This window comes from Lampris incognitus, chromosome 7, assembly GCF_029633865.1.
Source record: "Lampris incognitus isolate fLamInc1 chromosome 7, fLamInc1.hap2, whole genome shotgun sequence".
NCBI classification, from domain to species: Eukaryota; Metazoa; Chordata; class Actinopteri; order Lampriformes; family Lampridae; genus Lampris; species Lampris incognitus.
Genome location: NC_079217.1, coordinates 64128190 through 64141009, shown reverse-complemented (window position 1 = coordinate 64141009; position 12820 = coordinate 64128190). Strand labels below are relative to the sequence as shown.

The 12820-nt window shown below is 43.7% G+C and overlaps 1 protein-coding gene across 2 annotated transcripts in view; it reads right to left on the bottom strand.

Annotated features, from left to right (window-relative positions):
- Nucleotides 1–12820, bottom strand: part of dlc (deltaC) — a 153721-nt gene that overhangs the window by 97656 nt on the left and 43245 nt on the right. For both annotated transcript variants that reach the window (XM_056283155.1, XM_056283156.1), the window contains exon 6: nucleotides 2611–2780. In XM_056283155.1, the coding sequence (XP_056139130.1) occupies nucleotides 2611–2780 (170 nt within the window). The remainder of the gene's footprint in view (nucleotides 1–2610; nucleotides 2781–12820) is intronic.

Here is a 12820-nt window from a genome sequence, read left to right as displayed (position 1 = left end):
AAAACCTATTAGTGTCGAAATGTGGATTAGCCGCTAAAAATAACTGATTCAATACTTCACTTTATATACTTTGCATTGTTTCCCTATGACTTATATATTTGTCAGGTTTTCACTCGTTTTGCGGCTATGCATTAATTATATTTTTTTATGATTTCATTTGTGTTGTCATTTTTTTTTTTTTTTGTCTTTTTAGTGGCTATTGTTAATTTGTTACCGTTTGTCTTTTCTGCCCATTCAACACCTATTGCATGTCTGTCCATACTGGAGGAGGAATCCCATCTCTGTTTTTCCTCCTGAGGTTTTTCCAGACAAGGATTTTTCCATGGAGTTTTTCTCTCATCCAAATCGAGGGTATAAGGACAGGGGGTATAGTATATGTACTTAGTGTATCAGTGACAGTAAAGCCCTCTGGGACAAAATTGTGATCTGGGACTATACAACTAACATTGACTTGATTTAATTGTACTGATACAAAACAATTGCAACACATTCTGCCGTTGTGACCGGACTTGAGGTATATTCTAAATCATTAAATTTTCACAATTATAAAGTACTTAGTGGTATTAATTTGTAAAATCAACTATATTATCACCTTCTCCACATTGTTCTAACTTTTTTAGTTTAGTTTTTTTTTTTTTTTAGTTTTTTTTTAGGGAGTTGTTACTTATCTGATGCGAGGGTCTAAGGACAGGATGTTGTGTTGCTGTAAAGCCCCTTGAGGCAAATTTGTAGGCAATTTGTATAAAATTGACTTGACTATTTTGCCAAGACATAACTCCATAAGACTTGGAAGAATAACCAGAGCTATCACAAATGAATTGAACCCCATACCCACTTTTAATTACAATCATGTTTAGGATCATTTTTCTGTGCATGAGCTAAAATTTGGAACAAAATCCCACATCATATCGGAAATGCTCCCTAATTTTTACAATTTAAACATTTACACAAATATTTTATCCTTCTGAATCACAACCGTAACCACTAATGTCTCATTAATCAACCTTATTGTTCCCTCTGAGGTCTGTGTAACTTGTTTGTATACATGTATAATTTGTTTACTCTTGTAATTTTTTGCTGAATGTTGTATTCTTTTATTGACAACCCACTTTTATAATAGGTATGTTTCAGCCCACATATATGAAGGATATTCTTTGCATAACTTGTTAACGTTTATCGTCTGCCTGTATTGTTTTATATTTCTATTTTATTTCATTTTATTTTTTTTGGATTTTCCCCCTTTTTCTCCCCAATTGTACATGGCCAATTACCCCACTCTTCCGAGCCGTCCCAGTCACTGCTCCACCCCCTCTACTGATCCGGGGAGGGCTGCAGACTACCACATGCCTCCTCCAATACATGTGGAGTCACCAGCTGCTTCTTTTCACCTGACAGTGAGGAGTTTCAACTGGGGGACGTAAATGAAAATGAAATTGCTCCAGCATAAGGACACAAACGTGGGCTGGGCCATAATTCAATATTAACGTTCATCATCTGTTAGCATGGTACTGTAACAAGATGAAATTTGGATATTGCCACCTTGTGATACATAATTTTGTAGTATAAATTAATAATTAATGAGAATCCATGACCTAAAATTTCTCCCAAAATGAGGTGTGAAATATTTAAGGGAACATTATCTGAAAACTAGTTTTTTTTTAATATTATACCTGACATGTAAAAAGACATGTAGGTCAGGTGAATCAGCCATACTAAAATTGTCCCTAGGTGTGAATGTGTCAGTCCTGTGATGGCCTGGTGGCCTGTCCAGGGTGTCTCTCGGCCTGCCGCCCAGTGACTGCTGGGATAGGCTCCAGCATCCAGTGACCCGAATTCGGATAAGCGACTTGGATAATGGAAGGAATGGATGGATTATACTTTATATTGACAAACAGTTCAATATGATGAACCTCTGTTGGATTATTGAATATTGTATTTTTGCATAAGCAGATATCGTAATATACATCTATTGGGTAAAATTCCCCATGATTATGATGAAAATAATATTTTTGGTATCGCCCGAGGCTAGTGCAAGGCTAATAAGAAACTCCTTAAATGTGCTCTTTTGTTTCATCTGTACTGTTTTATTTGGATAGTCAAAATGTGAGTAGAGTAAAAGCTTCCCTCCCACACCACGTCCATTTACAAATCTAGAGCTCCACATATATTTGCAAACTGTTTGGTGTGAGAGAGCCTTCCCTGCCAAGCCAAGTCTGCAGTTTCAACTGTTTAAGCAGTAAAACCTGTAAAAGGACCCTGACAAAAGAGCTATGGTAAATTAACTTAATTTTTACACAATGTCCAAAGTTCTAGAAATACATTTATTTAGAGATTGCGACACATATTTGCAGATCCTGCTGTGCATTTGCAAACCACAACGTATATTTGTGAATCTGTGTCTTCACATCAAGAGTGCTGACAGTGTTTGATACCCATGGATGTGAGAAGACCCTTGGAGGTGTTGCGTGTCTGAAATGGAAGATTTCTACTTGTTAACGCTGATAACTCATCGCTCCCTGACCTTCTCTAACAACCCAGCCATGTTTGTCCTGTCTTTTGTCTCTACTTGTCAGAGGGTTCAGCAGGTCCTGTGTTGTCATAACAACTTACATTGCAGCTGCCACCATTTTTGCAGGGGTTGCTATCACACTCGTTGGTCTCGATCTCACAGTTGTTGCCGCTGTATCCGGGGCGGCAGGTACAGGTGTAGCTGCCCTGGCCCGTGTTGGTACAGGTGGCGTCGTTCTGGCACGGCTTATGGTTGGTGCAGTAGTTCAGGTCTGGAAAACAACAAGCATGACTGGTGAGAGGAGTGCTGGTTTGGGGTCTACATGGCAACCACATACAACCATCTTTAACGCAAGAAGAGGTAGCTGAATCACAATCAACACGATGCTACATCCAACAACATCATCTGTGAGGAACCATTAGAATGTGTTACGACTGTCTGTATAAATGAATGTGGAGCCTAAAATACACTCATATAATGCACAAGAGTATTTATAAATAAATCATAAATACCGCAATGTGTTGTTGTTTTAGAAGTTTTGAAACTTTCATGGGCATCAGTAATTTGTTTTTACTTCATGGAACATTTTCAAGCTAAGCAACATTAGAAGAGATTTAGTTTCTTGAAAATATTACGCAAATAAAATAGAACTATTAGGTGTAAACAAAACGTTCATATTGTCATGCTGACACTATATCAAGGCTAATAATTTGACAAGGTCAACATGGCATTTTTTCTATATCAGATGATTTTAGGACAGGACTACACTACAGCTGCCATGAGCAACTGTCTGTCTAAGAAAAAGAGAGGTTAGAGTGAAGACTTGAGATGACATTTAAATTCATGTAGAACATTTTAAGGCAAAGGCATTCAAATTTCCAACTTGACACCTTGAACTGAAAGATACAAACAGTTGGGGGTGCTCACTAATCTTAAACTAGAAGAGCTGGATGGATGGATGAAGAGGGTTTCATTCTGGATTGTAGTCATTCATTCTGGTGTTCCCCAAGGTTTAGTTTTAGGTTCCTCACAGTTGTGTCTCCATTATAGTTTCCATTGATAAGAAGATTTTTTTTCAAGATTCAAGATCCTTTATTTGTTGTGTCTCATTATATAAGTACAAGAGAGTTATTTTTCCCCCCACTTATATGCAGGTGATGAGAAGTTTGGCAGTTGCATAACCTAGGTTCCAGTGTTACAGACTCATTTATTTGCACAACTCGATTTTTTTCAGTGTGTTTACATTTCAAATGTTAAGGCCAGGATACTTTGAGGCTATATCTGCCACCAGCCCCCCCTCAGTTACACTCAGGAGCCACTGCTGGTGAATTGAGTGGTCCTCTCCTTCAATTAAAGCAATAAATACTCATACTCTAAAATAAAACTCACTTTATGTAGGGAAGTAAAACATGTAAAACACACACATACACATGCACAAATAAACACACTGACTTATATTCATTGTCCTTTATTGTAATTTAGAAATGTTTTCACATTTTGTTTCTTTAGTTGCCCCATAATATATTTCTTACTTAAAAAGCCCATTCACAAACTGGCTCTCCCATACCTCACCGACCTCCTCTCCCCCTACCAACCCTCTCGGTCCCTCAGATCCACCTCAGCCTCCCTTCCCTCTACCCCCAGGTACAACGGCCATGGCTTTGGTGACTGAGCCTTCTCCAGGGCAGCTCCCAGGCTCTGGAACTCACTCCCCCAAATCATTAGAGACTCAGAATCCCTCCCACTCTTCCCATCCCATCTCAAGACACACCTTTTCTCCATTGCCTTCTCATGCCCCCCCCCCTCCTCTCGTCCACCCCTGGTCTGGGGAAGGCTGGGGATTGAGCGCTCGACCTGCCCCCTCCCTCCCCAAGTGCATCGGACACTGTTGCGGGCTGCCCACATTCAGGTCATTGGTCGGGACTCACCTCCTCAGACTTCATCTGTGATTTATGTGATTTATGATGTTTGTTTTTCTTTCCCTTTGTATCTGTCCAAGTCGGAGAATACTGCTGGCGTCATGTGTGGCTGCCGCCTCTCCCTCTCGTAGCCCCCCTTCCCATCCACCCCTGTATGTCTGTTATGTTTATCTGTTGTCTTGTTTCACCCCATTTATTGTAAAGCGACTTTGAGTATTAGAAAAGCGCTATATAAGTTTAATTTTATTATTGTTATTATTATTATTATTATGAAAAAACTACCTGATAAACTTTGCTTTTGTAAAAACACTTGAGGTTGCATCCAAAGTTGAGGGTTTTGCTTTTATTATTGGTTTTGCACATTTTGCTTCTACCAGCGGCTTTGATAAATAACTACCCAACAGTTTGAGGCCTCAGTCTATCGTGCATGATAAAATAACATTTATTTGCTAGTGACTAAGTGAATTTACCAGATGAAATGGTTGGTCTCCTACCTTGGGTTTTAAAGACACTGTGAAAACAGAGTACAACCCCTGGACTTCTTTAACCCTCTGAGACCCAATCTGTTTCTGGGCATTTTTTGTTACTGTCACAGTTTTACTCACTGTGGGCTCCTTTTTCACTGCAAAGTCCTGCACCTCTTTGGAAACATTAAAATCATGGCTATAAGTAGGGAGACCCTCAAAATGTATTTTCTGCAGCATAACACAGTTAAAATGCCATAAATCATAAAAAAGGAAAAAAATGCAATTTGAATTTCTTTGATATTTTTTTTTACAAAACATGGAAAAAAAGAATACATATATATATAAAAATCTCATCTTCAGCCGCTTTTCAAGGGTCGGGTCGTGGTGGCAGCAAGCCAAGTAGGGCACTCCAGACGTCCCTCTCCCCAGCAACGCCCTCCAGCTCCTCCTGGGGGATTCCAAGGCGTTCCCAGGCCAGACAGGACATGTAGTCCCTCCAGCGAGTTCTGGGTCTACCTTGGGGTCTCCTCCCAGTTAACCGTGCCCGATAAACCTCCAAAGGAAGGCGCCCAGGAGGCATCCTAATCCGAAGCCCAAACCACCTCAACTGGCTCCTTTCGATGCTAGGAGCAGCGGCTCTACTCCAAGCTCCCTCCGGATGTCCGAGCTCCTCACCCTATCTCTAAGGCTGAGCCCAGACACCCTACGGAGGAAACTCATTTCAGCCGCTTGTATCCGCGATCTCACCCTTTCAGTCACTACCCAACGCTTATGACCATACGTGAGGATTGGAACGAAGATTGACTGGTAAATTGAGAGCTTTGTCTTCCGGCTCAGCTCCTTCTTCGCCACAACGGTCCGGTACAATGTCTGCACTACTGCTGATGCTACACCAATCCGCCTGTCAATCTCCCGCTCCATCCTACCCTCACTCGTAAACAAGAACCCAAGGTACTTGAACTCCTTCACTTGAGGCAACAACTCATCCCCAACCCGGGGGGAGCAATCCACCATTTTTCGGTAGAGAACCATGGCCTCAGACTTGGATGTGTTGACTCTCATCCCGGCCATTTCACACTCAGCTGCAAACCGCCCCAGTGCGCACCGGAGGACGCGTTCTGATGAAGCCAACAAAACCACATCATCTGTGAAGAGCAGAGATGCAATTCTGAGGTTCCCAAAAAGGACACACTCCTCACCTTGGCTGCACCCTGAGATCCTGTCCATGAATATCACAAACAGAATCGGAGACAAGGGACAACCTTGGCGGAGTCCGACACCCACCGAAAACACGTTTGACTTTGTGCCAAGTATGCGGACACAGCTCTCACTTTGGTTATAGAAGGACCTGATGGCTTGTAGCAACTGCCCTGGTACCCCATACTCCCACAGTACCCTCCACATATTGCCCCGGGGTAGCCCCCACAGAGTGCCCCGGGGTACCACACACAAACACACATTTTTCGAAGTGCCTACAATTGTTACCAACATTGGAAAAAGGGGGGGCTCCAGATGCTATACATATTGAACAATTTACATTATACAACCGTGACAAACTAGGAGTTTTCAACTATTTACAACTACACAGCCTGCAGTTCAGATGCTGATTCACTGAATTTTTGTCATGGGACTGTTTGTCTCAGACAAGTCATTCAAAGCTTCCCAGCTGTGCTAAAGAGCACAGAATTTACTGGGGTTTTTTTGTTTTTGTTTTTTACAGAATCTGGTTAGTGAAAACGGTTTAGTTTTAGCGAAATTTTAAATGAGACATGTAGAATCAAGTGATTTTGGTGAAATATCACTATTTTAAGCTCAACCCAGCCACTGAGGATGCACAAGCCAGTGCATTCTTAGTGCCGGTCCCAAGCCTGGATAAATGGAGAGGGTTGGATCAGGGAGGGCAGCCAGCTTAAAATCTTTGCCAAAACAAATATGCAGATCATAGCTCAGATTTCCATACCGGATCGGTCGAGGCACGGGGTACCAACAACCACCACTGGTACTGTTGTCCAGCAGGGTGCCGGTGGAAACTATGCTACTACTGGGTGAAGGAGAAGGAGAGGGAGAAGGCATGTCCAGAGGCAGCGGGAGAGGAAGAAGGGTAAGAGTGTGGAGTCGAGAGTCAGAACTTTGAATGTTGGCACTATGACTGGCTCTTATGCTTCTGGTGGAGGAAGATGGCGGTGTGAATTCATGCTTGCAGTGGCCTCACCCAGTACCGGTGTGGGTAGATGGCGGTGTGAATTCACGTTTGCGGCGGCCTCACCCAGTACCGTCCATGCAGTGTCTCTGTCCATGTCTGCATCTAAATTTTGTCTTTGTTTGATGGCTGGGAGAGTTTGGTCTGCTGCATCTGGTGGGCACAGGGACCATGGCCCTGCCTGGAGCTGTGCTCGAGGAGGCAAAACCGAGGCGGTCTGACAGGATGTAGAAGAGTGGCAGGCTAAACTAACTGCTATCCCATGCAGACCAGCAGTTCTGATAATACCGAGGGCGGTCTGGCAGCGGCCTCGCCTGGCATTGTCCGTGGTGTTTTTGATGTCGTTGTGTGGAGTGCGGGGAGGTGTTTTGAGGCTGTCTGGCTGGGAGACCTGGCGTTGGATCGACTGAGGGAGCCTGGTCTGATGCGTCAGTAGGCCCAAGGACCACAACCCCTGACCAGAGCTGTGCCCGAAGAGGAAACACCGAGGGCGGTCTGACAGGATGCGGAAGCAGGGCAGGCTAAGCTAAATGCTAGCCCATGCAGACCAGCAGTTCTGACAGTCATCATGCCTGGCATTCGTTCCCTTGGACAGTGATTTTTTTTTGTTTAGTTTGGATATATGTGTTAGCTTGGATATGTGTGTTCTTGTAGTTTTTGGATTTGTATTTTTGTCTTTGTGTTGCACTGCCATGGGCTGGGGAAAACGATATTTCGTTAAATAAAGTGTTCCTGATTCCTAATTCCTAAAGGGAGAGAGCTGACTGATCTGCTGGAGAGAAGGAATATAGTAGATATACTGTGTGTGCAAGAGACCAGGTAGAAGGGGAGTAAGGTCAGGAGCATCAGAGATGGGTTCAAACTCTTCTATCATAGTGCGAATGGGAGGAGAATTGGGGTAGGGGTAATTCTGAAGGAACAGTTTGTCAAGAGTGTGTGTTGGAGGTGAAGAGAGTGTCAGACAGACTGATGAGTATGAAATCGAAGGTGAGTTGATAAATGTTATCAGTGCATATGCCCCACAAGTTCAGTGTGAGATGGAAGAGAAAGAAGAATTCTGGAGTGAGTTGGATGAAGTTGTGCAGAGTGTACCAAAGGAGGAGAGACTGGTGATTGGAGCAGACTTCAATGGGCATGTTGGTGAAGGGAACAGAGGTAATGAGGAGGTCAAGGGCAGGTATGGTGTCAAGGATAGGGAGGTGGAAGGACTGATGGTGGTAGATTTTATCAAAAGGATGGAAACGGCTACAGTGAAAACATAGTTCAAGAAGAGAACACACGGTGATGTAGAAGAGTGGAGGAAAGTGCACACAGGTGGACTATATCTTAGGTAGGAGGCACAATCTGAAAGGGATTGGAGACTGCAAGGCGGTGACAGGGGAGAATGTAGCTAGACAGCATCGGATGGTGGTCTGTAGGATGACTTTGGAGACCAAAAAGAGGAAGAGAGTGAAGGCAGAGCCAAGGAACAAATGGTGGAAGTTGAAGGAAGACTGTTGGGTGGAATTCAGGGAGGAGTTAAGAAAGGCACTAGGTGGTAGTGAAGAGTTACCAGATGGCTGGGCAAGCACTGTAGAAATAGTGAGGGGGACAGCTAGGAAGGTACTTGGCGTGTCATCTGGTCAGAGGAAGGAAGACTTGGTGGGGAATGAGGAAGTACAGCAAAGTATACAGAGAAAGAGGTTGGCAAGGAAGAAGTAAGATAGTATCAGAAGAAAGTAGACAGGAGTACAAGGATATGTGGCTTAGAGTAGAGAGGTGGTGAAGGCAAAGGAAAAGGTGTATGGTGAGTTGTATGCGAAGTTGAGACACTAAGAAAGGAGAAAAGGACTTGTACCGATTGGCTAGACAGAGGGACTGAGCTGGGAAGGATGTGCAACAGGTAAGGGTGATCAAGGATAGAGATGGAAATGTGCTGAAAAGCGAGGAGAGTGTGTTGAGAAGGTGGAAGGAGTATTTTGAGGGGCTGATGAATGAAAAAAAATGAGAGCGAGACGAGGTTAGATAATGTGTGGATAGTGAATCAGGAAGTGCGGTGGATTAGTAAGGAGGAAGTGAGGGCAGCTATGAAGAGGATGAAGAGTGGAAAGGCAGTTGGTCCTGATGACATACCTGTGGAGGCATGGAGGTGTTTAGGAGAGATGGCAGTGGAGTTTTTAACTAGATTGTTTAACACAATCTTGGAAAGTGAGAGGATGCCTGAAGAGTGAAGAAGAGTCGTACTGCTAACGATTTTCAAGAATAAGGGTGATGTGCAAGAGCTGGAGCAACTACAGAGGTATAAAGTTGATCAGCCACAGCATGAACATATGGGAAAGAGTAATAGAAGCTAGGTTAAGAGAAGGGGTGATGATTAGCAAGCAGCAGTATGGTTTCATGCCATGAAAGAGCACCACAGATGCGATGTTTGCTTTGAGAATGTTGATGGAGAAGTATAGAGAAGGTCAGAAGGAGTTGCATTGTGTCTTTGTGGATTTAGAGAAAGCATAAGACAGGGTGCCGAGAGAGGAGGTGTGGTATTGTATGAGGAAGTCAGGAGTTGCAGAGAAGTATGTAGGAGTGGTGCAGGATATGTATGAAGCCAGTGTGACAGTGGTAAGGCTGGAATGACATATTGGTTCAAGGTGGAGCTGGGATTATATCAAGGATCGGCTCTGAGACCTTTCTTGTTTACAGTAGTGACAGGTTGACCGACAAGATCAGGCAGGAGTCTACGTGGAACATGATGTTTGTGGATGACATTGTGATCTGTAGCGAGAGTAGGGTGGAAGTTGCGGAGATCCTGGAGAGGTGGAGGTATGCACTGGAGAGAAGAGGAATGAAAGGCAGTAGGAGCAAGATGGAATATAAAACGGAATACAAGACAGAGCATAAACGAGAGGGAGGACAGCGTAATGGTGAGGATGCAAGGAGTAGAGGTGACGAAGGCGTATGAGTTTAAATACTTTGAGTCCACTATTCAAAGTAACGGGGAGTGTGGAATAGAGGTGAAGAAGAGAGCGCAGGCAGGGTGGAGTGGGTGGAGAAGAGTGTCAGGTCAGGAGTTATTTGCGACAGAAGGGTACCAGCAAGTGAGAAAGAGAAGGTTTACAAGATGGTAGTGAGACCAGCTATGTTATATGGTTTGGAGACAGTGGCACTAATGAAAAGACAGGAGGTGGAGATGGAGGGCAAAGTTAAAGATGGTAAGATTTTCATTGGGAGTGATTAAGAGGGACAGGATTAGGAACAAGTATATTAGAGGGACAGCTCAGGTTGGACGGTTTGGAGACAAAGCAAGAGAGGAAAGACTGAGATGGTTTGGACATGTGCGGAGTAGAGATGCTGCATACATGGGGACAAGGATGCTGAATATGGAGCTGCCAGGCAAGAGGAAAAGAGAAAGGCCAATGAGGAGGTTTGTGGATGTGGTGAGGGAGGACATGCAGGTGGCTGGGGTGACAGGAAGTTGCAGAGGAAAGGAAGAGAAAGAAATGGATGATCCGCTGTGGTGACCCCTAAAGAGAGCAGCCGAAAGTAGTAGTAGTAGAAGGAGGAGGAGGAGGAGGAGGAGTTTTTGGCTACGATAAATGGTGCAATTCTGGCAATGTTTTCCTCTTTAACCCAATGGTGATTTTTGGGGCTCAGGGGATTAAAGAGTAAGTAATCACTCTGGATTTAGACTGTCTATGCGTCCTGACATGTATAAGGGATATAAAGGGGTCAAACAAGGTATTGAGCATGCATAGACATATATAAAGTGGTGTAGCTGTAGAGGACAGTGATGACAGTGTCCATGTATAAAGGGGTGTAGATGTACAGGATAGCGATGATGGTGTCCATGTATAAAGGAGCCCATCGAAGAGAGGAGGAGGACAACAGCTGCCTAAGCGTAAACCAGTGGTGACCCTGTATGTGGTGGGGGTGTCCAAACAGTTGAGATGCGTATTTTCCAAACACCGCATCTCAGTTGCTTTCACACCCCAAAACACGCTGTGCCAGTGATGGTGGTGTCCATGTATAAAGGATTTAAAGGGGTGTAGAAGTAGAGGACAGTGATGGGGGTGTCCATGTCTAAAGGACATAATGGAGTGTAGATGTAGAGGATAGTGATAGAAGTGTCCATATATAAATGATATAAAGGGGTCTTGATGCATGCTCAGTAATCCAGGTAACCAAAAGTTGAATCCGTTCATCTGGACACAACATATATCGAGAGAAACGTTTCATCACTCATCTAAGTGACCTCTTCAGTCTCAACTGACCGCAGGTATTCAAACCTTTATGAACAATACAGTGGCATATAATCAGTGTGCAAACTATACCATGGTTTTCGGGAGAGCTCATGTTTTCTACGGGGGGGCGCCTGCCTCAAAGGAAGGGCTGACTGTGACTCTTGTTGCAAAGAAACATTTATAGCTGCAAGCATGTAGGCCTACTTGCTTTATGTCAGCACATCTGGGGAATGTAAAGGTACATCACCCTCGTTGTATGTTGCCACAGGGGCACCATCTTGTTAGGAATGCTCTCTGTTAGGCATGTAAAAATTGTAAACAAGAGCCTTAACAAAGCAATCTATGAGCGATCTGATCATTGAAAACACTCAAATGTATTTTGACTCATGTAATGTAGCCTGGCTTTATTATCTTGTAGTTCCATATCGTCTGGATAAGGTAAACCATGAATTCAACAACAGCACTATAATATAAAATAATCAGTTCATGGCGACATCAAACCTCCACACGGGTATCAAAACCAAACATCACAGTATGCTACAATACGGCCAACTAAAGCAGGGCACAGTATACTCTGCATAGTTTCTTGGCACAAATAAGACACGGATAGGTCAAATTACAAAACAGCCTATAAACACACAAATGTATGAGCATTAAATCAAAACCAGAGCATGCCAGCCTGCGTAAAAGGGATTGAGTCCTCATCAACAACAGTTAAAGATAACCATCACATACAGATGAGCACAATCATTTCTAAGTACAATTAAGACATCAAATGCGAGGGTCACATATCAACAAACCAGCCTATAACAACACACACACATTGATGTGCATTGTAAATACCAACAGAAATAGGCCAGGCTGTGTACAAGGGATCCAGTTCTCATCAACAGCCATCACTAAAGTGCTAACGGTGAATAATACAGTTAATTGGAAATAGCCCTTACCTTAAAACAAAAGCAACTACAGAGGCCTGGGATCAGCTACCTTTACTGTTCACCAAGAAGCCCATGATGTGGACTGGCAATGACCTGATTTAATCCAAAATGTGATAGCGGGCGTAGGGTCGAATCTCTCCGAAGGGGGTCCATTAAGATCCACAAAAAGGAGCGATGAGAGGCTGATTACATGCAACCTACTGCAGGACTTGCTATCAGTATTATTAACTGCAGAAAACCTCCTCTCACACTCAGATGAGGTGGGAAGGTATGTCCTGCTTGCGGTACAAAGCTTTTCCAGGGTTTTGCGTGGTGCTTTATCTTGCAACTTCCAGTCGCAGAACTCCTCAACTGCCTCTCTGGCTGGTTCGCCAAGTGTTTTAGCAAGTGCTCATACCTCGTTTTCTCCATACAGGATCAATGCATTTGCGTTCCTTCGGCCAAAAGAGCTTAGCCAGAGGTTCAGCATCTGGACAAGGTCTGATTCTGGCATTCACTTTGTGAGACTGTCAATCACAGATTGATAAAACTGAGTCCGGTTAATCTTGCCCCTACCCTCAAGGAGTTCAACAT